The 26,739-nt window shown below is 37.6% G+C and overlaps 1 protein-coding gene and 1 long non-coding RNA gene across 2 annotated transcripts in view; one reads left to right on the forward strand and one right to left on the reverse strand.

Annotated features, from left to right (window-relative positions):
- The first annotated feature begins 2,667 nt into the window (after positions 1 to 2,667).
- The window catches only part of LOC117334078 (RNA polymerase II elongation factor ELL-like), a 37,522-nt gene continuing 13,450 nt past the window's right edge, over positions 2,668 to 26,739 (forward strand). The window contains exons 1-5 of the mRNA XM_033893517.1: positions 2,668 to 2,804; positions 10,052 to 10,102; positions 13,931 to 14,043; positions 20,470 to 20,595; positions 23,500 to 23,865. Of these exons, the coding sequence (XP_033749408.1) occupies positions 2,673 to 2,804; positions 10,052 to 10,102; positions 13,931 to 14,043; positions 20,470 to 20,595; positions 23,500 to 23,865 (788 nt within the window). The 5' untranslated portion in view covers positions 2,668 to 2,672. The remainder of the gene's footprint in view (positions 2,805 to 10,051; positions 10,103 to 13,930; positions 14,044 to 20,469; positions 20,596 to 23,499; positions 23,866 to 26,739) is intronic.
- On the reverse strand, positions 14,116 to 14,884 carry LOC117334079. Its single transcript, XR_004534031.1, has 3 exons — positions 14,849 to 14,884; positions 14,479 to 14,741; positions 14,116 to 14,421 (listed from the first exon to the last, which is right to left on the reverse strand). It is a non-coding gene; the product is annotated as an uncharacterized LOC117334079 (long non-coding RNA).

Consider the following 26,739-nt stretch of genomic DNA (forward strand, 5'->3'; position numbering starts at 1 on the left):
TCAAACTATTCGTAGTTGCAAACGTGCAAATAAAATAATTGTACTTTCAAATATGGCTGTCGTTTTTTAGACGGCACTATTTAGAAACGAATTATGACAACTGTACGCGTGTTCATCAATAGACATCTGCCATTTTAATTGACAGGTAATATCCATTTTGGAGCGTGCACGTGGCTTCACGTAATCTATTTTGGTGCTGCTTGCATAGGAATTGTCAGGTGGTGAATGTGCCACATTGTTCTATACAATAATGTCACTTAAAAATGTTTGTTTCAGATTAATAAACCACCAGCAGTATAATTAATTACACACATTTATTGCATCCTTGACAGTAATATAGTTTTCCATGTGCTATAACTACAGATATCACGCTTTGCAAAAAAAAAAAAAGTTGCACTCAACATAATAAAGTTCACTGGAAGCAAATGTATACTAGATGATCTAACTATGTGTATGTCGTCCAAACTTTTAGCATGTCGTGCAGTATCATGGCTGTGTCGACCACCTACAATCTCAGAGGTACCTACCGCCTGCAGTGTAGATAGAATCGGGGCGTATAATATTTCACTGAATATTTCATACACTTTGACAGATTATTAGTGAATTGTTATTATCATCTTCAATAAACCAATAACTATATCTAAGCATTGAACAGGAAAAGTTATATTGTCCTATAATTTTCACAGGATTGCAGACAGATTGAATAAAGTACGTTATGATTAATACATCCATAAAATTGAAGGTTTTTTTATCATTCAACTTTTGTTAGCGCATTCCAAACTCAGATTTCACGCTGCGATTTAGCCCGAGTTTCCTCTGGCCCTGACACATAAGACATGGTGTCAGGGCCAGAGGAAACTCGGGCTAGCTGCGATTGGGACCGGTTTTGTGATGCCATGAGAAGACGCGACCGTTCTGTCAAAAAAAATGTAGTTCATGGAAATAAATACAAAACCATCAATTTAATCTTAAACATTTTAATCAATACATTCCATCGTTGGGGTATTCACCTTTTATACAACAAAACTACATAAATTGTTGCAAGTACAATGATATCACTCGGAAAATACTATACTTCTAAAGAGTAACAAAACTACGTCACAAACAGTGTTCTTCATATTAATACACCAATGGGATTTACTTGATAACTTTCTATTTTTTATAAGGTTATATATTTCTATTTGCTCTGCATTGTCACTGTGTAACCTTACCAAACAAAATAGAACACATGGAGGAATGCGTATTATGTCAAACATAAGTCTCAAACTGTCTATACGAAATCGGCAGCGGCGGCCACCAGATAAAATAGTTTGGCAATCACGAAAAATATAATCCCTTGAGCTCCTAAAACACTTCCGTACCCAAAAAATAAGGAATCTCCCCGCATTAAACCTACCGATGGTCGCATAGATAAATAATGATTAGATATGTGTAATTGTATGAATTGAATTTCGTATTTTCAATAAAATTTATTTTTATGGAATACACTTTATAACTTCCTCGTGCCGAGAGTGTAACATGTTATCTGATCCACACACGTAATTATCTCGCTGTGACGCAGGGAACTGTGGGTAAGATGTAAAATTATTCAAATTAACAACAAATATATGAGTGGGTGTATAATTCCCAAGAGGGCGAAAATATTTTAACATCGATAATTTCATTTCTGGCTGTATTTCATATTATTTATATAATTTGTTACCGAAGTAAAGAAAAAAAAATGCCAGGAAAACAGTCTTTACTGACCACCAAGCGTTCCCTTAAACTGACCACAGGGCGCTCCCTCAGACTGACCACATGCATCTGGTATCCTTGTTTGCCAGCAAGATACCTTAATTATAACTGGTAAAAGGACTCCCCAGCCTGATAGTTATCGCTTTCACTGTAGACTAATACTCCCTGCTGTTGATTCATGTTGAACTGGTGAGACCTGATGTTTCTCTCCATATTTGTGTAGGCTTTCTTTCTTCTTTCTTTCTTTGTAATGAATTTATTTAGTTATTTTTCAAAATGTATTTGTACATCTACTTCTATTTTATATACTTACGGATATTCATTTATTTTTTAAGCAAAAGCGACCGTTAAAATGTGCAGGGTTTCTGTTTTTAATAGTGTATGATATATATTATTCTTTTTGTGGATTACTATTTTATTCGATGCCTTATATTTATTTAAGTCCGTTTTAACCTAAAATTGTTAAAATTTCAATTAAAATATATAATATTTTATCATTTTTATGTACTACGGCTTAGATTTAATTGCAAAATCTGTTCCTTTGATCCACTCCATATTTCTATTAAAAGAAATATATTAAAACCAAATAGATAAAAATCATTATGAACAGACGCAATAAATTAGTTTCATGCCACCTTTTAAATACAATGTTATGTTGGAGTTATTTCCCTTGTTAGAGCTTTCCTCTGATTTCCTTTTTGCAAGGTGCACTCGGTCTAACCTATATCCTGTTTATTTATTCGTTATTTTTTCGTAAAATACGAAATTGTTAATAAAATAATAAATTACTTCTCTAAAATATGAAAAGCTGCATTTATTTTATTGCAGTCTTTAAATCATAAGCGAAATGATAATCTTTTTTCGTGTTTTTGACAGTCGATAATTTTATGCATTTTGAGACGACCCCCGATGAAAGCCCTTCTGTGATCAGACCTAACATGGCAGCACTGGCAGAAGGCCGTCATTATGGGCTCTCATCGTCAATTTCATCTCAGGAACACAAAACTGTGGTCCAAGTAAAATTAACAGACTCAGCCCTTAAAACTATTGACGAATTCCTCAAAATCAAGGTAAGTGCGTTGAAATTTCTCCGGTTCGGGAGTTATGAATGCGTAAAGTCGGAGACCTGATCATATCCGAATGATTTTGCAAAGTCGACAAAAATGTTTTTGGTATTATCGTTTTACTGGCTGAGATTTTATTATATACAACATTCCTCAATGGAAATTATTATTTACTTATAAAGGACGACACATTACTAGTACGAATGAGATCTTGGTTTTACATTTTGGTGGAATAATTGACAAAAATGTCAGAAATATCCGCTCAATATGGTAACACTCATGTCAACATTTTACGTCTGTTTCTAGATTCCGGACATCGAAACGATATCTTGATAACATTATCTTGAAAAATAATAGAATTCTGGAACATAATTTGGTTTATTTATCTTCTGAGAAGTTGTTTGTCCCGATATGGTATCGGATACAATGATACGCACCAGAAGCCTACCTGTTGCCAACATTACACCCTGTACTGAGCCATATCTAACATATGTTCTTGACATGTACAGATCGGTCAGACTGTAGATTTCTATACATCGACTCAGATGGTACAAAGGCATATCTGAAAGAAATAAACACATGAAAAAGTATGAAAAATCACATTGTTAAATTCTAATAATTATGTGCAAAATTTTTATATGAAGGAACAATATTTTATGTTGATAGGTAACCCATAAGTGAAATATGAAAACTTGTTACACCTGAGAAGATAAAGAGTCCTCTAACATTATTATAAGAAGTGTGTGAAATTAGCAGTTGCCTGAAAGTCTTACAAGTCTGTAGTAAATATTGTAGGTTCATATAAAGACACACTGACATTACTAAAGACATTAGGTCGTATTCCTCTAAGTCATTGTATCTATCTATCTATCACTATATTTATATATAAATAATCAATAAATTGGGTATAGAAATGAATATCATAGAAGTTTCAAAATAACAATTTTTATTCAAAAATCTATCTTTATTTAAACAATAAAAAATAAATGACCTACTTTAATTTTAGCTACTAACAATACATTTTGTCATACCCTTGGATAATAATCCGATTGGAAGTTGAAATGGTTCAATAAAATAAATCCATCAATATAGGAACAAGAAATCTATCACTCTTTTGATGTGCTAAAGCACACAGTCAACTGGCCATGGTGGTAGTAGTAGTATAGAACTTCAACAAGTACATATATATAGCTAGTAGTATAGGTAAGTTTAAGTTTTAGTCCAACCTGGGTTAAAAACAAGTTGCTGTAATGAATCCGAACCCAGAATCCTTCATGTAAAGGTAGATATTTATAAAGGTCTCTCCACCCTTTATTATTGGTCTGATTAAACTTTATTTTTCTGATCTGGTATGTGAACTGTTATATTGTTGTATAGACTGTTGACAACCTTGACCCCAGAGTTTGTTCACACTATTGACTTGTCAATGTACCTTACATAGGCTTATACACAGGGGACACTAAACTTTAGTCAGAAGGCACCTCAAATGGAGACAACTTTAACGCTATATATATACTATACTATTATGACCCTCTGTGTAGGGATATATCCAGAATTATGTCCCTGGGAAGAGTTATTTTCCCTCGGGCTACGCCCTCGGGAAAATAACCCTTCCCAGGGACATAATTCTGGATATATCCCGACACAGAGGGTCATAATAGTTTTATTATACCGAAAAAAAACACAATAAAAAAGATTCTGGGCTGCTGTTGAAAAGATCGATCTCACGATCTGTTTCGATACAATATGCTTGTAAAGCTTGAAGAGCATATTTTGTGGCCTTTTTGGTGTTTAAAGCATCCTTGCTGTCCAATATCACTGTTATTTCTACTTCTGTTGATCGGCCTAATCATGATGACACTGCCATTTCAAAAGCCTGTGTTGTTGTTTGTGTTTTTGGAACCAGACGACAACAAACGCAAAAGAGTTCCACTGCCCGACTTCCGATGCAGGCAAGTTCGATGACGAAGGGTTATTCATCGGGCGGAGGGGTTATACACCGGGGTATAATACTCTGCTGCCATGGTTACATGGTTATTCGACGGGTTATACCCCGGCGACGGCATTTGTCGGGGGATATTCGATTTATAAAATGTCAGGTGATATGTTTTCGTCCAATGAAAAGAATTCTAACAAAAGTGAGGTATAATAATGTAAATTACGATTCCTGTCCTTTGTCATTTGTTGATGTTTGTTTCTTATATTACATTCTCCAACATCTTTTTAAAGAATTGATAACATTTTTTTACTTCTAATCATCCCCCCCCCACCCCACCCCCTCCGCAAATATCATGTCAAGTGTAAGTCTTATAAGTTCTTCTACCAGTGAACATGGGGAAACTCAAGTTTCTCCGACTGTCTTCTATATATGAACTAAGCGGCAAAATTTGTCAGCACTCTTGCATCTTCATTCCTTAAGGGTTTTGATCAAACTTCACACCATAATAAAGCACCATTATAATACCTGGAACCAGTTCGAGGTTTAGGGTTTTTTTAGGTCAAGGTCAAGGTCACTACTATTTTCTGTTGGGGCCAGTAGGGGACATGTATTGCTTGTACCACAGAGAAATAGGATATGGACATTTGAGGTGGCACAATAAAATATCAACCTAACAAGATGGAAGCATGTCATGATGGTGTAAACGGATCATGTGGTTTTCAGTAATTGTACGACTATTTAAAAACTCTTTTATTTGTTATATATAACATTTCAATGCTTGATTTTAACTCACAGGTTGAACAGTTCTAGACCATACCTATAACAGGGACTAAAATTATGTACACTTGACAGCCTAAAAGTAGATTATATATGTATACAATCGTAAGAATTGATAATCCCCCAGCAACAAATTTAGGGGATATACTGGAATCAGGATGTCTGTCCGTCCGTCCGTCTGTAGACACAACAATGTACCGGCTTCCCCTCCTAAACTACTGAGGGAATTTCAACGAAACTTTATGTCAATAACCCTTATACATTGTAGATGTGCGTAATCTAAATCATGTTGTAATTTTGTGGTTACCATGGTAACCAGGTCACTATGCTTCACTTTTTGGTAGGGGGGGGGGGGGGGGGGGGGTATGAGTTGGCCCTCTGGACGACAGTTCTAGTTTAATGTATTTAGATTTAAAAACAAAGAAAATGTAAAGATTACAATTCATCAACAGGACAGGTGACACTGATCGGTCAATGTTTTTAGCCAACCATCACCAGATTGTGGTTGTGTTTGAATCACTGTTCTTCTCTAGTGCATCATCCTTCTGCCTTTAATAGTATTTGTTTATATACTGTTAATGTGGTAATTTCAATCAGGGATTAATTTCAAAAAAATTCCAAAAAATCGAAAATTTTAATTGATTTTAGGGTATTTTTGTGATTTCCCCGTAATAAAAGTTTTATGAAATGTGTTTTAACTTACATATTGATTTGACACGATGTACAACGTTATCTAATCATTGGTTCACACTTCGTCATTACAGGTTACGTTTGATGCATCGATATCAACATTTAGTTATTATCCAGACCATATCAGTAGCATTGTGCAGAAGAATTACTGAATAAAATATTTATATGTCTCATCTTTTGATGAGATTTGTTTATTTATTATAGCATCGATCCAAACCTGTGTTCTGTGCACATGAACACTCGCTGAGGCAGGTTGCGATCGCCATGATTGTTTACTAGGCGCGTTGCATTGTGGGGGCATACGTGTAATGAACGACAACTCTTTGTGTGCGTGCACCATTTTCCAAAACAAACCCAAACAACAATACTCATGTCACGGTCATTTAAGACAGTCTATTGCTTCAACAGTTTATGATCTATGATCAAACAACCAATATACTCATAGCAGGAACACAATGCATCTCGAGACGATAATGAATGTTAATTGAAACGATGACATTGTACATCGTAGAGCCAACCCACGCGTGTATGACAGATATATCGGACCCACAGTGGCAAGTAGTAAACAATGAAGTGTATGCAAATATATTTATTTGTACATTTACAAAGAATAGCAACCCATGTATTTTGTATTTACTCTTATATTTTAAATAATGTTTTTTTTTTAAATATATTTTTAATGCAAATAACGTAAACGATCATATAGCGCCCATTTTGAGTACCTACCTGACGATCTACATGTGTATAAGAGGGGCCAAAACCCAACTCCGCCTATACGAATACTCCGGTTAGTTGCATATTTTGTCATGGAAAAAGGGCTATGCAAATAAGCGGGTTGCTCTGTATATATATACCTTGTTTCTAGCTACAGTATAAAAGCTGTTGGAGAAAATCCAATGCCCTCCTGTTTGTCATCTTGGATTGATCACTATTTTGCATAATGATTTAAAAATCTTCCTCAAATTTCAAATTTAGTTTCTTCTTGTTCCTCTCGATTCTTAGTGGGTCAATTTTGGGACTGACTGGAACATCAACAACTACCTTGGTCCAAGCTCAAAACTAAATACGACAGCCTTATAGTTTAAAACTTAAATCTGACAAGACAGAGTTGTGTCCCTTGGTCCTAGCCCAAACTAAATACAACAAGAGTTGTGTCCCTTAGACTTAAAGTTTAAAACTTAAATCTGACAAGACAGAGTTGTGTTCCTTGGTCCTAGCCCAAAACTAAATACAACAAATACGACATGGAGTTGTGTGCCATAGCTCATGTTATAGCTACCCAAGAATATATAATTCAGAACTGAATCTCACTAGACTGATCATGATTTACAAATGATGTTTTGGTCCAAAGCTAAATTTGACTAGAGATAGCATTGTTTCACTTGGTCCTAGACAAGTCCTCACCTAAAGCTGTCTAGAACCCTGTATTATATACCTGTTTTGAACAATTTTTTGACTACACATCAGTTCCTTGACTCATGCTTTTCCTGTGGGAACTCCATTGAGTACACACTCTATCTTTTAGTATCATTGGACTCACCAAAAGTTTTGAATGGTATCCTGATCAACTCATCTGAAAAAAATTCTACAGAAATAACATTGCATGAAAGTTCCCTGCAAAAAATGATTAGAGCCTTCAAAGTTGACTTGATCTGTATGCACCATGTAATTAGCATCATGCTTCAGGAGAAAAAAGTAAAATCCAATTTTGTGCCGGTGTCAGGTTAATTAAAACATCTTGTTGATCTTGATCACTGGTGTTATGCAATTGAACACCTTCTCTCAGTGATGTCTAGGAAATATTCTAAATAATTAATTATCTCCGTCATTTATACACACACGGTAGTGTGTCACAGCATATCCTACGTTTATAGGTTAAATGTTAACATTCTAGCAACATAAACATGCCGACTTACAAACCTTAATCTGTCTTTGCAATGAATTTAACATACTTTTCATTAATACTCGCACATATGCGTGGATTTGAGTTTGTCCATATCTACCTATGTTAAGCTATAGTAGCTACAAATAGCATCTAATGTTTATTATAATATACACGGATGTAACTCATATAAAGATACACACCATTTTTAGGTCAAGTCAATTAAGTGACTCCATATACCTGTCAGGTCTGTTTCACTAAAGGTGATCTCCAATCTCCAGCACAAATTCGCTCCAGAGCTGGAGATTTGAAGAGAAAAAAAAGATTAATTGATTTCTGGATTGTAACAAACCTAAAACTTTTTGTGAAGGGTTTTAAAACAGGAAATCCTACCCTCCTTTTGACAAGAAAGACTCATCCCTTTTCCAACCTCCCCTTCTCACCCCTCACCCCCACACACACACACGCCCACACCCCACCCCACACACACACACCTTCTTATGATCATCTGTCAATACAGTTACAGGTATTTGGGTGGCTTCCACCTAGGCGGCGTCCTGGGCATCACGAGTGATTACATTGTTTAACTTGTTTCTCAATTTTTGTAAAATATATCAAGTTTGCATATATTGACAGGTGAGCAAATGCTTGTTAATGAAATGCGGGTCTCCCTGTTTAAATTAACAACACCATAAATAGAAAATAACGTGTTGTTCAGCTTTAAAACATTGACAAAATGTAATGATTCAAAACTCAAAGAAAAATTTGACACGTTTATATTATATAGATACATTTATATTGTATGGATATGACAGATGTCATCAATTTGTCACATTTACCAACAGGAAATTGTCAGAATATAAATGTCATCCAAATAAAAATGTGTCATTTAAAACCATTGATAACATGCATATGACGTTAGAAACCATCCAAACCATGATCAAGTAACAAATGAGACATATGTGTCGTTATATATAGACCTGGTTTATGTATGACAAAGTATTGTGATTGACATGTTTGTTGTACAATAACCTATCACAGGGATGTCATTGACTGCAATGTCCTGCACAGATTGAGATAAATATTATTTTCTCTGTGATTTGTTTATTTACATAAATATATAGGTCAAGTAATATCTGCTTTTTTTTCTGATTTGACTGAAATTAAAAACAGCAAAATTATCATAAACACTGTACTGAATGTCCCCTTATATTGCATTGGTTATTTGGTAAATTTTTCATTGGTTAAAAATGGAAAATGAACACTGAATTTTCTTCAAAATGTTTTGGAAGCATGAAAGATTCAATGCACAAAATTTCATGATGAAGATAACTTAATAGATGTATCTATATTGAAGTAATGAAGATGATCATGCATGATATTGTGTGATTACGCCAAAACTTCAGTCAGTTAGAACAAAATTGAATAAATATTGGTAAACCTTTTCAAATTTTATAAAATCGTGCTTCAGAAAATAAGCGTGAGTTTGAAATATCCGAGTCCATATCAGCAAAAATCTTATTTTTTGATCTTAGAGAATCCCATAGTTAAATACTCAAATGGCTTTATCAAATGATAGAATATAGCGTGGAGCTGCCATTCCTCGTGCTAGTTCTCAGTCAACATCAGACAATGTGAGAAGATCTGAGGTGTGTGGTTCCATCTCAACTCTGAAATTTTTTGTTTCTTGGAAAGTTGAGATCATGGACCGTCCATGGTCAGCTGTCATGATTGTGTCCTTGATCAAGGCACTTTACCCAAATTGTTCTAGACATAATGTATTCGGCTTCAGTTGTTTCATTTTGTTCAGTGATGTAGTAGCCATCAGCTACCACAAGGACACTTGGCTGTTCATGATCATGGGAACATAAACCAACTTTTAACCAGGTGACATAAGGGTGACATTAGGTGTTGTAAATGATGTTAATTGTTATATGTTTGTAACCTTATTGTTTTCCATTGCAGGGTGGCAACTCTCAAAGAACACCGACCATCCAATTCCAGGGGAACACAGGAGTAAGTCTAATTTAAGGGTGTATGCTACCTTAATGGCTTATAAATAGGAATTGATTTCGTCTTAATATGAATAGATAGAGGATCTTTGATTAGATTCAATTTGCAGTATTATTTTATAAAGGGGTTGACACAATGTGGTATAAATATATGGGTCTTTCTCCTGTAGAGGTAGAGGTAGAGGTATTGGGATATTAGATTAGAGTGCGTTTCATCAGATTTATAATTATGATTTATCTTTGAAAGCAGGAAATAAAATGTTACATACACTTGTAATTTATTACTATAATTGCTGAAATATCCTGGGTAGCAATACAGGCCCGCTTGGCCTCTTGTTTAGGTCCCCTGATACAACAATATCAGATATTTAATATTAAAGTTATGACAGAAGTGAACATGAATACAGAAGTTGTGTGGGGATGTTATTAAATAATACAAGAACAAGTAGCTTAGCTTGTGTCCTGTATACAAAACACATGTAAATCCTGGACCTGCACCCAATTATTTAATTCGTGATTAACACATAAGCTTTCTTCCTGTATGTAGGTTTTTATGACTAAAATTATGTTCATAGGGATTTAGAAATATTGCCTGTCAACAAAAAACCCACAAAAGCATGTGTTTATATAAATTTCCAGATATTTCCTGAAAAGAACATAAATAGATTTCTCAGATATGTCTGTCATTAAGCTGCTAATGCTTTTGATACCTAAATTTGCGTAAAGCCTATGAATTATGACTATGGCGATGAATGTCCTGTACTGACAATATATTGACGTGCGGTCTGGCCCACTTGTAGAAGGTGTACTTTGTTACATATATCTTACATGTAGTAAATAAACAGATGGTATATAGAGTTAGATAATCTTTAATTGTACCTCAAGGACATGATGGTTGTCACAGAAACAATATTAGGAGTACTGATAATGATAATCAGGTGTAGAAGTCCTAATGTATTCTGTAACCAATTCTCATCACATATTTGTTTCAATAAGTGTCCTCAAGCTTCCTCTATTAAACCTCCCATCTTTGAAGAAATTATGCCCCAGGGCATTTATTGGAATGCATATGGTATTGGTAAAACTGTGATTCCTGTTAAATTGAATGGAATTTATATTCTCTCAAAAATAAATCCTCCTTTAATGGAGTTTTAACATCTAAATTATGAATTGTTAAGCATTGTTGGTTTTTAGCTCGCTAAGTGGGACGTAGTCCAGGGGAGCTATAAGTTGCTACACCTCCAGTACAGTGTCGTCCCTAGACAGTCTTGTTATGATTATTATAAAACAGTGTCAATACTAATGAGGATACATGCACAGCTTCAGATATATGGCATGTTACATTTGGGGACCTAGCTAGCTCTGCTGACCTTGACCCTGACCTTTGACTTAAACTTTAACCTTGGCCTCAGCATGTCAACTGTAAGAGATAGAGCTTTCATATTTGATATGTGTGTTCCTTGAGACAAGGCTTTTTTACATTTAATTTGTGGACTTTCTGACCTTGATCATGACCTTTTACCTTAACTTTTAAAAAAACTAATTCAAATTTCAATCCATTCATGATATATATGTGATTTGTATAACTGTACAGTTTTATACTAAAACTGTGATAATTCTTATGAATAATCTAAGAAATATTTTGTACACTTGCAGACAATTGTCTCCTCTTTCAGCTCGTCAGTGTATATATATATAGGTACCACTGAAAATAAGTAAGAAAAATCATTTGTGGAGAGTAAAACATTTGTCATCATGCCTGCATTACATAAATCAGTATAAAACCTATTAGGAATGTACATATTAAATATATACCTTTATCTTTCAAGTCTGGTCCCTGACTTGCCTAAAATGGATATAATCTAACTATATGTGTAAAATCTGGTCCATGAATTGCCCAAATGTACATTATATATATATATTGTACGTAAATGTGGTCTCTGGACTTTACTAAAATACCACCACATCCTTCACATCATCTTGTATACATGCATTATGCAAACACTTATAAGTCTGGCCGTTGTACATGTATATAATCTAATCTGAATTCCAACACAATGACTTCACAATAGTCGAGTGTTAAATTAGAATTAGAACAATTCTCTGCATCACACTTGACATTTAAAGTGGATATTTAATTTATGGTTTGTACTTGTGACAAGAACACATGGAATTTTTGTAACATTGTTTTGAAAAAAAAAAAAGAGAAATACCCAAAGCTGTCTGACTGATAATTTGAGATTTAAATACGTTCATAATATTGCCCAGCAACAAGCAGGCGTAAAAAAAGAAAATTTTCACAAATTGTCTATATCATGCATTAAAACATGTTTATACATATAGGTAATACTGTGTAGCAATGTGAATACATGTTAATTATGAACATTTCATAAACTTTAAATTGAATCAGTTACATTTACTATTAGTCTGTACGTATAAATACAGCTCTAACTTTTGGAGGGTGGTAATAGTGTAAAGTATGTAACTATTGGAGAGTGGTAATAGTGTAAAGTAGGTTACTATTGGAGGGTGGTAATAGTGTAAAGTATGTAACTATTGGAGGGTGGTAATAATGTAAAGTAGGTAACTGTTGGAGGGTGGTAATAGTATAAAGTATGTAACTTTTGGAGGGTGGTAATAGTGTAAAGTATGTAACTATTGGAGGGTGGTAATAGTGTAAAGTAGGTTACTATTGGAGAGTGGTAATAGTGTAAAGTATGTAACTATTGGAGGGTGGTAATAGTGTAAAGTATGTAACTATTGGAGGGTGGTAATAGTGTAAGTATGTAACTATTGGAGAGTGGTAATAGTGTAAAGTAGGTTACTATTGGAGGGTGGTAATAGGGTATACTATGTAACTGTTGGAGGTTGGTAATAGTGTAAAGTAGGCTTCTATTGGAGGGTGGTAAAATAATGTAAAGTATGTTTCTATTGGAGGGCGGTAATAGTGTAAAGTATGTAACTATTGGAGGGTGGTAAATAGTGTAAAGTATGTAACTATTGGAGGTGGTAATAGTTGTAAAAGTATGTAACTATTGGAGGTGGTATAGATTGTAAAGTGTAACTATTGGCGGGTGGTAATAGTGTAAAGTATGTAATTATTGGAGGGTTAAAAAGTGTTAAGTATGTAAACTAGTGGAGGGTGGTAATAGTGTAAAGTATGTAACTATTGGAGGGTGGTCATAGTGGAAAGTATGTAACTATTTGGAGGTGGTAATAGTGTAAATATGTAACTATTGGAGGGTGGTAATAGTGGTAAGTATGTCATTATGGAGGGTAATAAAAGTGTTTAATATGGAACTATGGAGGGTGGTAATAGTGTAAAGTATGTACTGTTGGAGGGATGGTAATCGTGTAAATTATGTAATGTTTGGAGGGTGGTAATAGTGTAAAGTATGTAACTATTGGAGGGTTGTAATAGTGTAAAGTATCTAACTATTGGAGAGTGGTAATAGTGTAAAGTATGTAACTATTGGAGGGTGGTAATAGTGTAAAGTAGGTAACTATTGGAGGGTGGTAATAGTGTAAAGTATGTAACTATTGGAGGGTTGTAATAGTGTGAAGTATGTAACCTTTGGAGGGTAGTAATAGTGTAAAGTATGTAACTATTGGAGGGTGGCCATGGTAATAGTGTTAACTACATTTCACAGTTTTATAACTACAATTTACACAGTATTAACTACATTTTACACAATGCGTGTGAAATAAATATTTTTTGTTTGTATGTAAAAAAAAGTTTTATGATCACATTGAAGTTTTTTGAAGATTGGTGCAGTTGTTAGCCTCATTTGATTTACTCAACTTAGTGGAGTTGTGGAACTTTGTTTTACAGATAATCTGCATACCCAGCAATAACACAAGTGATCCTGCCCGAACATTCCAGTTCTCACTGTCTCCAGTGGTCGACTCTAACACCAGCGACTGTGCACACCAACCAGACACAAAGTGAGTACTACAGATCTGTATTAAACTCTCCCCCTACCAGACACAAAGTGAGTACTACAGGAGACCTGTATTAAACTCTCCCATGATCCCCTACCAGACACAAAGCGAGTACTACAGGAGACCTGTATTAAACTCTCCCCTACCAGACACAAAGTGAGTACTACAGGAGACCTGTATTAAACTCTCCCCCTACCAGACACAAAGTGAGTACTACAGGAGACCTGTATTAAACTCTCCCATGATCCCCTACCAGACACAAAGTGAGTACTACAGGAGACCTGTATTAAACTCTCCCCCTACCAGACACAAAGTGAGTACTACAGGAGACCTGTATTAAACTCTCCCCCTACCAGTCACAAAGTGAGTACTACAGGAGACCTGTATTAAACTCTCCCATGATCCCCTACCAGACACAAAGTGAGTACTACAGGAGACCTGTATTAAACTCTCCCCCTACCAGACACAAAGTGAGTACTACAGGAGACCTGTATTAAACTCTCCCCCTACCAGACACAAAGTGAGTACTACAGGAGACCTGTATTAAACTCTCCCATGATCCCCTACCAGACACAAAGTGAGTACTACAGGAGACCTGTATTAAACTCTCCCTGATCCCCTACCAGACACAAAGTGAGTACTACAGGAGACCTGTATTAAACTCTCCCCCTACCAGACACAAAGTGAGTACTACAGGAGACCTGTATTAAACTCTCCCATGATCCCCTACCAGACACAAAGTGAGTACTACAGGAGACCTGTATTAAACTCTCCCCCTACCAGACACAAAGTGAGTACTACAGGAGACCTGTATTAAACTCTCCCCCTACCAGACACAAAGTGAGTACTACAGGAGACCTGTATTAAACTCTCCCCCCTACCAGACACAAAGTGAGTACTACAGGAGACCTGTATTAAACTCTCCCCCTACCAGATACAAAGTGAGTACTACAGGAGACCTGTATTAAACTCTCCCATGATCCCCTAACAGACACAAAGTGAGTACTACAGGAGACCTGTATTAAACTCTCCCCCTACCAGACACAAAGTGAGTACTACAGGAGACCTGTATTAAACTCTCCCCCTACCAGACACAAAGTGAGTACTACAGGTGACCTGTATTAAACTCTCCCCCTACCAGACACAAAGTGAGTACTACAGGAGACCTGTATTAAACTCTCCCCCTACCAGACACAAAGTGAGTACTACAGGTGACCTGTATTAAACTCTCCCCCTACCAGACACAAAGCGAGTACTACAGGAGACCTGTATTAAACTCTCCCCCTACCAGACACAAAGTGAGTACTACAGGTGACCTGTATTAAACTCTCCCCCTACCAGACACAAAGTGAGTACTACAGGAGACCTGTATTAAACTCTCCCCCTACCAGACACAAAGTGAGTACTACAGGAGACCTGTATTAAACTCTCCCCCTACCAGTCACAAAGTGAGTACTACAGGAGACCTGTATTAAACTCTCCCCCTACCAGACACAAAGTGAGTACTACAGGTGACCTGTATTAAACTCTCCTGTGATCCCCTACCAGACACAAAGTGAGTACTACAGGTGACCTGTATTAAACTCTCCCCCTACCAGACACAAAGTGAGTACTACAGGTGACCTGTATTAAACTCTCCCCCTACCAGACACAAAGTGAGTACTACAGGAGACCTGTATTAAACTCTCCCATGATCCCCTACCAGACACAAAGTGAGTACTACAGGAGACCTGTATTAAACTCTCCCATGACCCCCTACCAGACACAAAGTGAGTACTACAGGAGACCTGTATTAAACTCTCCCATGATCCCCTACCAGACACAAAGTGAGTACTACAAGAGACCTGTATTAAACTCTCCCATATCCCCTACCAGACACAAAGTGAGTACTACAGGAGACCTATATTAAACTCTCCCATGATCCCCTACCAGACACAAAGTGAGTACTACAGGAGACCTGTATTAAACTCTCCCCTTACCAGACACAAAGTGAGTACTACAGGAGACCTGTATTAAACTCTCCCATGATCCCCTACCAGACACAAAGTGAGTACTACAGGAGACCTGTATTAAACTCTCCCATGACCCCCTACCAGACACAAAGTGAGTACTACAGGTGACCTGTATTAAACTCTCCCATGACCCCCTACCAGACACAAAGTGAGTACTACAGGAGACCTGTATTAAACTCTCCCCCTACCAGACACAAAGTGAGTACTACAGGAGACCTGTATTAAACTCTCCCATGACCCCCTACCAGACACAAAGTGAGTACTACAGGAGACCTGTATTAAACTCTCCCATGACCCCCTACCAGACACAAAGTGAGTACTACAGGAGACCTGTATTAAACTCTCCCATGACCCCCTACCAGACACAAAGTGAGTACTACAGGAGACCTGTATTAAACTCTCCTGTGATCCCCTACCAGACACAAAGTGAGTACTACAGGTGACCTGTATTAAACTCTCCCCCTACCAGACACAAAGTGAGTACTACAGGTGACCTGTATTAAACTCTCCCATGATCCCCTACCAGACACAAAGTGAGTACTACAGGGGACCTGTATTAAACTCTCCCGTGATCCCCTACCAGACACAAAGTGAGTACTACAGGGGACCTGTATTAAACTCTCCCGTGATCCCCTACCAGACACAAAGTGAGTACTACAGGAGACCTGTATTAAACTCTCCCATGATCCCCTACCAGTCACAAAGTGAGTACTACAGGAGACCTGTATTAAACTCTCCCCCTACCAGACACAAAGTGAGTACTACAGGAGACCTGTATTAAACTCTCCCATGATCCCCTACCAGACACAAAGTGAGTACTACAGGTGACCTGTATTAAACTCTCCCCCTACCAGACACAAAGTGAGTACTACAGGAGACCTGTATTAAACTCTCCCCCTACCAGTCACAAAGTGAGTACTACAGGTGACCTGTATTAAACTCTCCCCCTACCAGACACAAAGTGAGTACTACAGGAGACCTGTATTAAACTCTCCCCCTACCAGACACAAAGTGAGTACTACAGGAGAACTGTATTAAACTCTCCCCCTACCAGACACAAAGTGAGTACTACAGGAGACCTGTATTAAACTCTCCCCCTACCAGACACAAAGTGAGTACTACAGATCTGTATTAAACTCTCCCATGATCCCCTACCAGACACAAAGTGAGTACTACAGGTGACCTATATTAAACTCTCCCATGATCCCCTACCAGACACAAAGTGAGTACTACAGGAGACCTGTATTAAACTCTCCCCCTACCAGACACAAAGTGAGTACTACAGGAGACCTGTATTAAACTCTCCCCCTACCACACACAAAGTGAGTACTACAGGAGACCTGTATTAAACTCTCCCCCTACCAGACACAAAGTGAGTACTACAGGTGACCTGTATTAAACTCTCCCCCTACCACACACAAAGTGAGTACTACAGGAGACCTGTATTAAACTCTCCCCCTACCAGACACAAAGTGAGTACTACAGGTGACCTATATTAAACTCTCCCATGATCCCCTACCAGACACAAAGTGAGTACTACAGGTGACCTGTATTAAACTCTCCCCCTACCAGACACAAAGTGAGTACTACAGGTGACCTGTATTAAACTCTCCCCCTACCACACACAAAGTGAGTACTACAGGTGACCTATATTAAACTCTCCCATGATCCCCTACCAGACACAAAGTGAGTACTACAGGTGACCTGTATTAAACTCTCCCCCTACCAGACACAAAGTGAGTACTACAGGAGACCTGTATTAAACTTTCCCCCCTACCAGACACAAAGTGAGTACTACAGGAGACCTGTATTAAACTCTCCCATGATCCCCTACCAGACACAAAGTGAGTACTACAGGAGACCTGTATTAAACTCTCCCCCTACCAGTCACAAAGTGAATACTACAGGTGACCTGTATTAAACTCTCCCATGATCCCCTACCAGACACAAAGTGAGTACTACAGGAGACCTGTATTAAACTCTCCCCCTACCAGACACAAAGTGAGTACTACAGGAGACCTGTATTAAACTCTCCCCCTACCAGACACAACGTGAGTACTACAGGAGACCTGTATTAAACTCTCCCCCTACCAGACACAAAGTGAGTACTACAGGTGACCTGTATTAAACTCTCCCCCTACCAGACACAAAGCGAGTACTACAGGAGACCTGTATTAAACTCTCCCATGATCCCCTACCAGACACAAATTGAGTACTACAGGAGACCTGTATTAAACTCTCCCCCTACCAGTCACAAAGTGAGTACTACAGGAGACCTGTATTAAACTCTCCCCCTACCAGTCACAAAGTGAGTACTACAGGTGACCTGTATTAAACTCTCCCCCTACCAGACACAAAGCGAGTACTACAGGAGACCTGTATTAAACTCTCCCATGATCCCCTACCAGACACAAATTGAGTACTACAGGTGACCTGTATTAAACTCTCCCCCTACCAGACACAAAGTGAGTACTACAGGAGACCTGTATTAAACTCTCCCATGATCCCCTACCAGACACAAAGTGAGTACTACAGGAGACCTGTATTAAACTCTCCCCTACCAGACACAAAGTGAGTACTACAGGGGACCTGTATTAAACTCTCCCATGATCCCCTACCAGACACAAAGTGAGTACTACAGGAGACCTGTATTAAACTCTCCCCTACCAGACACAAAGTGAGTACTACAGGAGACCTGTATTAAACTCTCCCATGATCCCCTACCAGACACAAAGTGAGTACTACAGGAGACCTGTATTAAACTCTCCCCCTACCAGACACAAAGTGAGTACTACAGGAGACCTGTATTAAACTCTCCCCCTACCAGACACAAAGTGAGTACTACAGGAGACCTGTATTAAACTCTCCCATGATCCCCTACCAGACACAAAGTGAGTACTACAGGAGACCTGTATTAAACTCTCCCATGATCCCCTACCAGACAAAGTGAGTACTACAGGAGACCTGTATTAAACTCTCCCATGATCCCCTACCAGACAAAGTGAGTACTACAGGAGACCTGTATTAAACTCTCCCCCTACCAGTCACAAAGTGAGTACTACAGGAGACCTGTATTAAACTCTCCCATGATCCCCTACCAGTCACAAAGTGAGTACTACAGGAGACCTGTATTAAACTCTCCCATGATCCCCTACCAGACACAAAGTGAGTACTACAGGAGACCTGTATTAAACTCTCCCCCTACCAGACACAAAGTGAGTACTACAGGACACCTGTATTAAACTCTCCCCCTACCAGACACAAAGTGAGTACTACAGGAGAACTGTATTAAACTCTCCCCCTACCAGACACAAAGTGAGTACTACAGGAGACCTGTATTAAACTCTCCCCCTACCAGACACAAAGTGAGTACTACAGGAGAACTGTATTAAACTCTCCCATGATCCCCTACCAGACACAAAGTGAGTACTACAGGAGAACTGTATTAAACTCTCCCATGATCCCCTACCAGACACAAAGTGAGTACTACAGGAGACCTGTATTAAACTCTCCCCCTACCAGACACAAAGTGAGTACTACAGGAGACCTGTATTAAACTCTCCCCCTACCAGACACAAAGTGAGTACTACAGGAGACCTGTATTAAACTCTCCCATGATCCCCTACCAGACACAAAGTGAGTACTACAGGAGACCTGTATTAAACTCTCCCCCTACCAGACACAAAGCTCTCCCCCTACCAGACACAAAGTGAGTACTACAGGAGACCTGTATTAAACTCTCCCATGATCCCCTACCAGACACAAAGTGAGTACTACAGGAGTCCTGTATTAAACTCTCCCCCTACCAGACACAAAGTGAGTACTACAGGGGACCTGTATTAAACTCTCCCCCTACCAGACACAAAGTGAGTACTACAGGAGACTTGTATTAAACTCTCCCCCTACCAGACACAAAGTGAGTACTACAGGAGACCTGTATTAAACTCTCCCCCTACCAGACACAAAGTGAGTACTACAGGAGAACTGTATTAAACTCTCCCATGACCCCCTACCAGACACAAAGTGAGTACTACAGGAGACCTGTATTAAACTCTCAATTGATCTCATTATTATGTGTAATAATGAAACTTTATATTCATTAAGATATAATAATGAAACTTTATATTCATTAAGATGTATAATAATCAAAGTTCTATATTCATATTGTATTCAGTCGTTGAAGATTTATCATGTAATGTGATCAAAGTTGATCTCGTATTAGGTCCGTATAACATTGACAGAGTATAGGTTTTATTTTACTACCTGTGTTTGGTTGTTTTATTTTACTAGCTGTGTTTGGTTGTTTTATTTTACTACCTGTGTTTGGTTGTTTTATTTTACTACCTGTGTTTGGTTGTTTTATTTTACTACCTGTGTTTGGTTGTTTTATTTTACTACCTGTGTTTGGTTGTTTTAGACATGGCAGTCATCTCAACACGCTGGGCACCATGTCCCAGAAAATCGCAATCCATGCCACCAGTGATGTATTCCAGGCTACGAAACAGCGCATGAACCAAGCTATAGCAGATACCAACAGTGTTTGGTAAGTTTGTCACATAATCAGCTGGTTAGCGCATGAACCAAGCTATAGCAGATACCAACAGTGTTTGGTAAGTTTGTCACATAATTGGCTGGTTAGCGCATGAACCAAGCCATAGCAGATACCAACAGTGTTTGGTAAGTTTGTCACAGTGAATTCACTAGCATCATATATTCTGGACTATTTTAATTGACTGTGCTAGTTAGAAATCAGTTGTGATGTCTTGATACGGACAATGACGGGACATCATGACTTATGAATGGCTCGACAAAATGTCTGTCTCCGTTTGATAAAGTCCTCTACATTTTGACTTGAAAACCTTTCAAATGTAGGCTTTCTGTGTTATCTGATAAAAAGTATCTTAGATTTGTTTTCATTTCATGAGAATTAATGGAACTCTTCTCGAAGTTTTGATTTTTGCCTACCAAGGCTTGCTTGTAAGAATGAAATCTTATAAGACTCCTTTCATCAAGTTTCATATGAAATGAAAACTCATTTATATATAGATGTACTATGTACACATACAACAAAACTATAAAGCTTTATTACTTTGGTCCAAATTTTAGGGCTAACCTAGTTTACAGGTTTATACAGTCTTAAAACATCGTTGAGTTTTGCTGCAGGCTTTTTAAATGCTTTCACTTAAAAAATCTTAAAATATGATTACCACTATAACAGGGCATATAACTGGTCTATACCAAAAGTAAATTAACATATTCATGAGTATCAGATGGGTTTTAAAGATATGTTATATAACTTATAGTTAAGTGATTTTTCTTGACAGATAGTACATTTTGTGAATTTTCAGCATGTGCTAAAAATGAAATATATTTAAGGATTAATCTTGAGTTTTAAGTTGATGTGACCACAAATCCACTGGAGCGTGAAGTAACTTATGTAAAACGCAAAATAAACAATTTACTGACTGATCCGAATCCATTGCATTTATATATATGTTGTCCTAAACTTCAGCATAATAAAAGGTTAATACTTCTGTTTACAATATTTTGATGATAGCAGCATTTAAAAAGTCAGATAAAAAAAATTAACCTTGTGTGGTTGACATTCAAAAAGTCAGATACAAAATTAACCTAGTATGGCCTACATTCAAAATTGAAAATTCTAAATTATATTTTTGTCAAGTTTATCTATGCAAGGAGACAAACTGCAGCCTTCGTAAACACACAATACATCTGGCACAAAGGGGAGGCCGTTCTTCGTAAACACAAACATACATCTGGTACAAAGGGGAGGCCGTTCTTCGTAAACACAAACATACATCTGGTACAAAGGGGAGGCCGTTCTTCGTAAACACACACATACATCTGGCACAAAGGGGAGGCCGTACTTCTTAAACACACAATACATCTGGTACAAAGGGGAGGCCGTTCTTCGTAAACACACATATACATCTGACACAAAGGGGAGGCCGTTCTTCGTAAACACACAATACATCTGGTACAAAGGGGAGGCCGTTCTTCGTAAACACAAACATACATCTGGTACAAAGGGGAAGCCGTTCTTCGTAAACACAAACATACATCTGGCACAAAGGGGAGGTCGTCCTTCGTAAACACACAATACATCTGGTACAAAGGGGAGGCTGTTCTTCGTAAACGCACACATTCATCTGGTACAAAGGGGAGGCCGTTCTTCGTAAACACAAACATACATCCGGTACAAAGGGGAGGCCGTTCTTCGTAAACACACACATACATCTGGTACAAAGGGGAGGCCGTTCTTCGTAAACGCACACATACATCTGGCACAAAGGGGAGGCCTTTCTTCGTAAACACACACATACATCTGATACAAAGGGGAAGCCGTAATTCGTAAACGCACACATACATCTGGTACAAAGGGGAGGCCGTTCTTCGTAAACACAAACATACATCTGGTACAAAGGGGAGGCCGTTCTTCGTATACACACACATACATCTGGTACAAAGGGGAGGCCGTTCTTCGTAAACGCACACATACATCTGACACAAAGGGGAGGCCGTTCTTTAGTTACCGTCACTGTTGGTAGGACGTTTAACAATACAAACTAAATTAAACCAAACCATGCGTAACATATGCAGTCCTTTACAAAAGCCACTGACAGAGAGCTCTACCCTTTCCACATTCTCTTTGACAATGAAAGAAAAACGTTTCAGAATTTCACTGATAATGCTCTCATGACATCGCAGTGTTTTATATAATTAGTCCTCTACCAGTAAAACCTGGTTTTCTCTCCATCTGTCTTGTGCGGAATGCCATAGATTGTCAGCGCTCTAGGAGCTTCATTCCTTGATGATTTTGATAAACTTCACACAATGATAAAGGACCATAATATCTCTGACAAGGTCGAGTTTCAGAGTTTTTGGCACAAGGTCAAGTTCAGTGTTACTATTTTTAGGGTACCGGTAGGGAACATGTATTGCTTTAGCCCAGTTTGTTTGTTTATTTTAAACAATTCCAAGGTTGTATTAGTATTTAATGCAATAGATAGATTTTAATGTTAATTTGAAACAAAACTTTTTTAAACATGAGGATGTTGTCAGTGAAAAGAAGCTTTTGTCTAGATCTGCCGATGTCTACATATGTTCATATGTGATGACTTACTGATCAGGAGTCACCTTCTCAGTCTAGTTATAAAGAAATAAACATACTTGCATTAAGGTTATCAGTTCAGAAAAGGTAGCAATTGCAAATACATATATTCTAAATCCCAGATGTAACTCAGCATTTGATTGGTCAATGAAAATTATTTTTGGCAGCATAAAAACAATGTACTCTCCACGTATTTCAAACCACAGAAAGATTGTCTTTTAATAAAGGCTTGTGTTTCAAATTCAAATTAATCATGTCTCTAAAGGAATGTGTTTCAAATTCAAATTTTAATCATATATTTAATTTTCATTTCAGTACGCAAGAAATCAAGCCAAGTGGGCGCCACATTGGCCGCAAAATCAAGAGAGTGAAACCTGGTCTTGACTTAAGTACCAAACCCACCCCAAGTTCAGCAAAGCTAACAAAGACTGCTATAGTATCTTCTTCCCATGTTCCTCATGCCAGTTCTGTACGCCCGAGCTCGCTGCATGCGGGACCTCGCTCTTTATCTCCCTACCAGAGTAGTCATGAGCCTTCTAAGGTGTCGTCGTCGGTGTCATCCTCATCTTCGCCTTTGTCACATCACCCATCGTCGTCGCTTTCATCATCCACCCCAGCATCCGTGCCAGCCAGCAACAAAACCAAGCCTATCAACCCAGCCATTGTTGGAGTGCCTATAAGGTAGGTTATAGAGAAACTTAATGAGTGTTATTAAATGTCATGACATAGCCAGCTGCCAGTTATATGATAAATTGTGTTTCTATATTATATGTTATGACATAGCCTGCCAGTTATATGATAAATTGTGTTTCTGGCTATGAAATTACAACTGCATCAGTATTTGTGTATTATCACTACACAGAGAGTCTAAAGCTAGAGAAAGACATTTGTGTTGATGTATCATGCTTATACTGTTGTTTTAATGGAAGTGTAACCATTGTTTAGCCAGGTAATTGGATACTTGTGGCAGTTTTATCATGTACCTCTGCAATTTTCAAAACCGTAAGGGTCAATCTGCATTCTGATTCATAAAAAAGCAAATTCGTTTCTGAAGTCTTTGAATTTAGTTGATAGTGCATGTAATACAGTATGTACCAAGGGTAATTAACGAATCGAATCATAAATAAATTATTTGGTTTGATACATATGTCTATACCCTTACACTGGAGTTTTATTTTTTGGCAGAACATTTTTAGGCCAATATTCAGAATTGACCAGTTCACTTTATACTGGTGGTCACTATATATTACACAGAAAAATATTGTTTCAGACCAAGTCAGTTGGACTGGTCACTCGCTGTAAAGGTTCTGGGTGATCACTATAGATAGTCTGATTGTTGTTATTACAGATGGTTGCTATATACAGGTGGTCACTATATAGAGTTGATCAGTTGGACTGGTCACTCGCTGTAAAGGTTCTGGGTGATCACTATAGATAGTCTGATTGTTGTTATTACAGATGGTTGCTATATACAGGTGGTCACTATATAGAGTTGAACAGTTTGATGGGTTACTGGTCACATTGTAGAGGTACTGGGTCACTATAGATAGTCTGATTGTTATAGAGGGTTGCTATATACAGGTGGCCACTATACAGAGATATTACAGTACTATAACAGTTTGACAGGGTACTGGTCACATTGCAGAGGTTATAGGTCACTATAGATAGTCTGATTGTTATCATTATAGAGGGTTGCTATATACTAGTCGTCCCTAAATAGATTTCACTGTATTATTGTAATGATATGTCACACTTATTTATATATACAGTCAAACCTGTCATATGTGACCTTCCAAGGGAGTCAATAAAAAAGGTCACATATGACAGGTGGTCTCTTAATCCAGGTTCAAAGAAAATGACCCGAAAAGGAAAGTTCATAATTATTCTGCCACATATTTAAAATTTGTCAGCTACAAGTATTAGTAGATATTTGAAAAGGAATTACTTCAGTCATCAATTAAGATTGTGAATATAATCAAATCTGTTAGAGACCTCTTGAGGAAAATGAAAGAAAAAAAAAAGAAGAAGAAAAATCACTATTCACTTAATGAAATAAAATATTTATAATAATGGATAATATATAAAAATATCCCCATTTCTACATATGTAGTACAATATTTATTTTTATCAATTTAATTCAGTTTCTTTTATTTTCATTAATATATATATTTAAATTCTTTTAGCATGTTACAATAATCTTTTTTATTTTAGAACACAAAAAATAATCAAAGAGTTTGAATTGCTCATTTGATTATATCCAGTGCCGGATACATTTACAAAAAAAAAAAAAAAAAAATCTTTTTTTTTTTTTTTTGCATTCCTGAATTTCTGGTCCGGACTTCCGTCCGGATTATTAGTTACGTAACTGCATTTCCTTCATAACGATGGAGACGTTTTTAACTGGCAAATATCTGTCCTAATGTCTCAAAAAGAACATAAATTTCAGTTAAACAGTAAGTTAACGGTTTATTCACCCTTTTAAGCCCACCATCATCAGATGGTGGGCTATTCAAATCGCCCTGCGTCCGTGGTCTGTCGTCCGTCCGTCCCTCCGTCCGTCCGTCCCTCCGTCCGTCCCTCCGTCCGTAAACAATTCTTGTTATCGGTATTTCTGAGAAAGTACTGAAGGGATCTTTCTCAAATTTCATATGTAGGTTCCCCTTGGTGCCTAGTTATGCATATTGCGTTTTGAGACTAATCGGAAAACAACATGGCCGACAGGCAGCCATCTTGGATTTTGACAATTGAAGTTTGTTATCGCTATTTCTGAGAAAGTACTGAAGGGATCTTTCTCAAATTTCATATGAAGGTTCCTCTTGGTGCCTAGTTATGCATATTGCGTTTTGAGACCAATCGGATAACAACATGGCCGACAGGCAGCCATCTTGGATTTTGACAATTGAAGTTTGTTATCGCTATTTCTGAGAAAGTACTGAAGGGATCTTTCTCAAATTTCACATGCAGGTTCCCCTTGGTGCCTAGTTATGCATATTGCGATTTGACATCAATCGGATAACAACATGGCCGACAGGCAGCCATCTTGGATTTTGACAATTGAAGTTTGTTATCGCTATTTCTGAGAAAATACTGAAGAGATCTTTCTCAAATTTCATATGTAGGTTCCTCTTGGTGCCTAGTTATGCATATTGCGATTTGAGACCAATCGGAAAACAACATGGCCGACATGCAGCCATCTTGGATTTTGACAATTGAAGTTTGTTATCGCTATTTCTGAGAAAGTACTGAAGAGATCTTTCTCAAATTTCATATGTAGGTTTCCCTTGGTGCCTGGTTATGCATATTGCGATTTGAGACCAATCTGAAAACAAATGGCCGACAGGCAGCCATCTTGGATTTTGACAATTGAAGTTTGTTATCACTATTTCTGAGAAAGTACTGAATGGATCTTTCTGAAATTTCATATGTAAGTTTCCCTTGGTGCCTAGTTATGCATATTGCGATTTGAGACCAATCTGAAAACAACATGGCCGACAGGCAGCCATCTTGGATTTTGACAATTGAAGTTTGTTATCACTATTTCTGAGAAAGTATTTA

Source organism: Pecten maximus, chromosome 9, assembly GCF_902652985.1.
Source record: "Pecten maximus chromosome 9, xPecMax1.1, whole genome shotgun sequence".
Taxonomy (NCBI): Eukaryota; Metazoa; Mollusca; class Bivalvia; order Pectinida; family Pectinidae; genus Pecten; species Pecten maximus.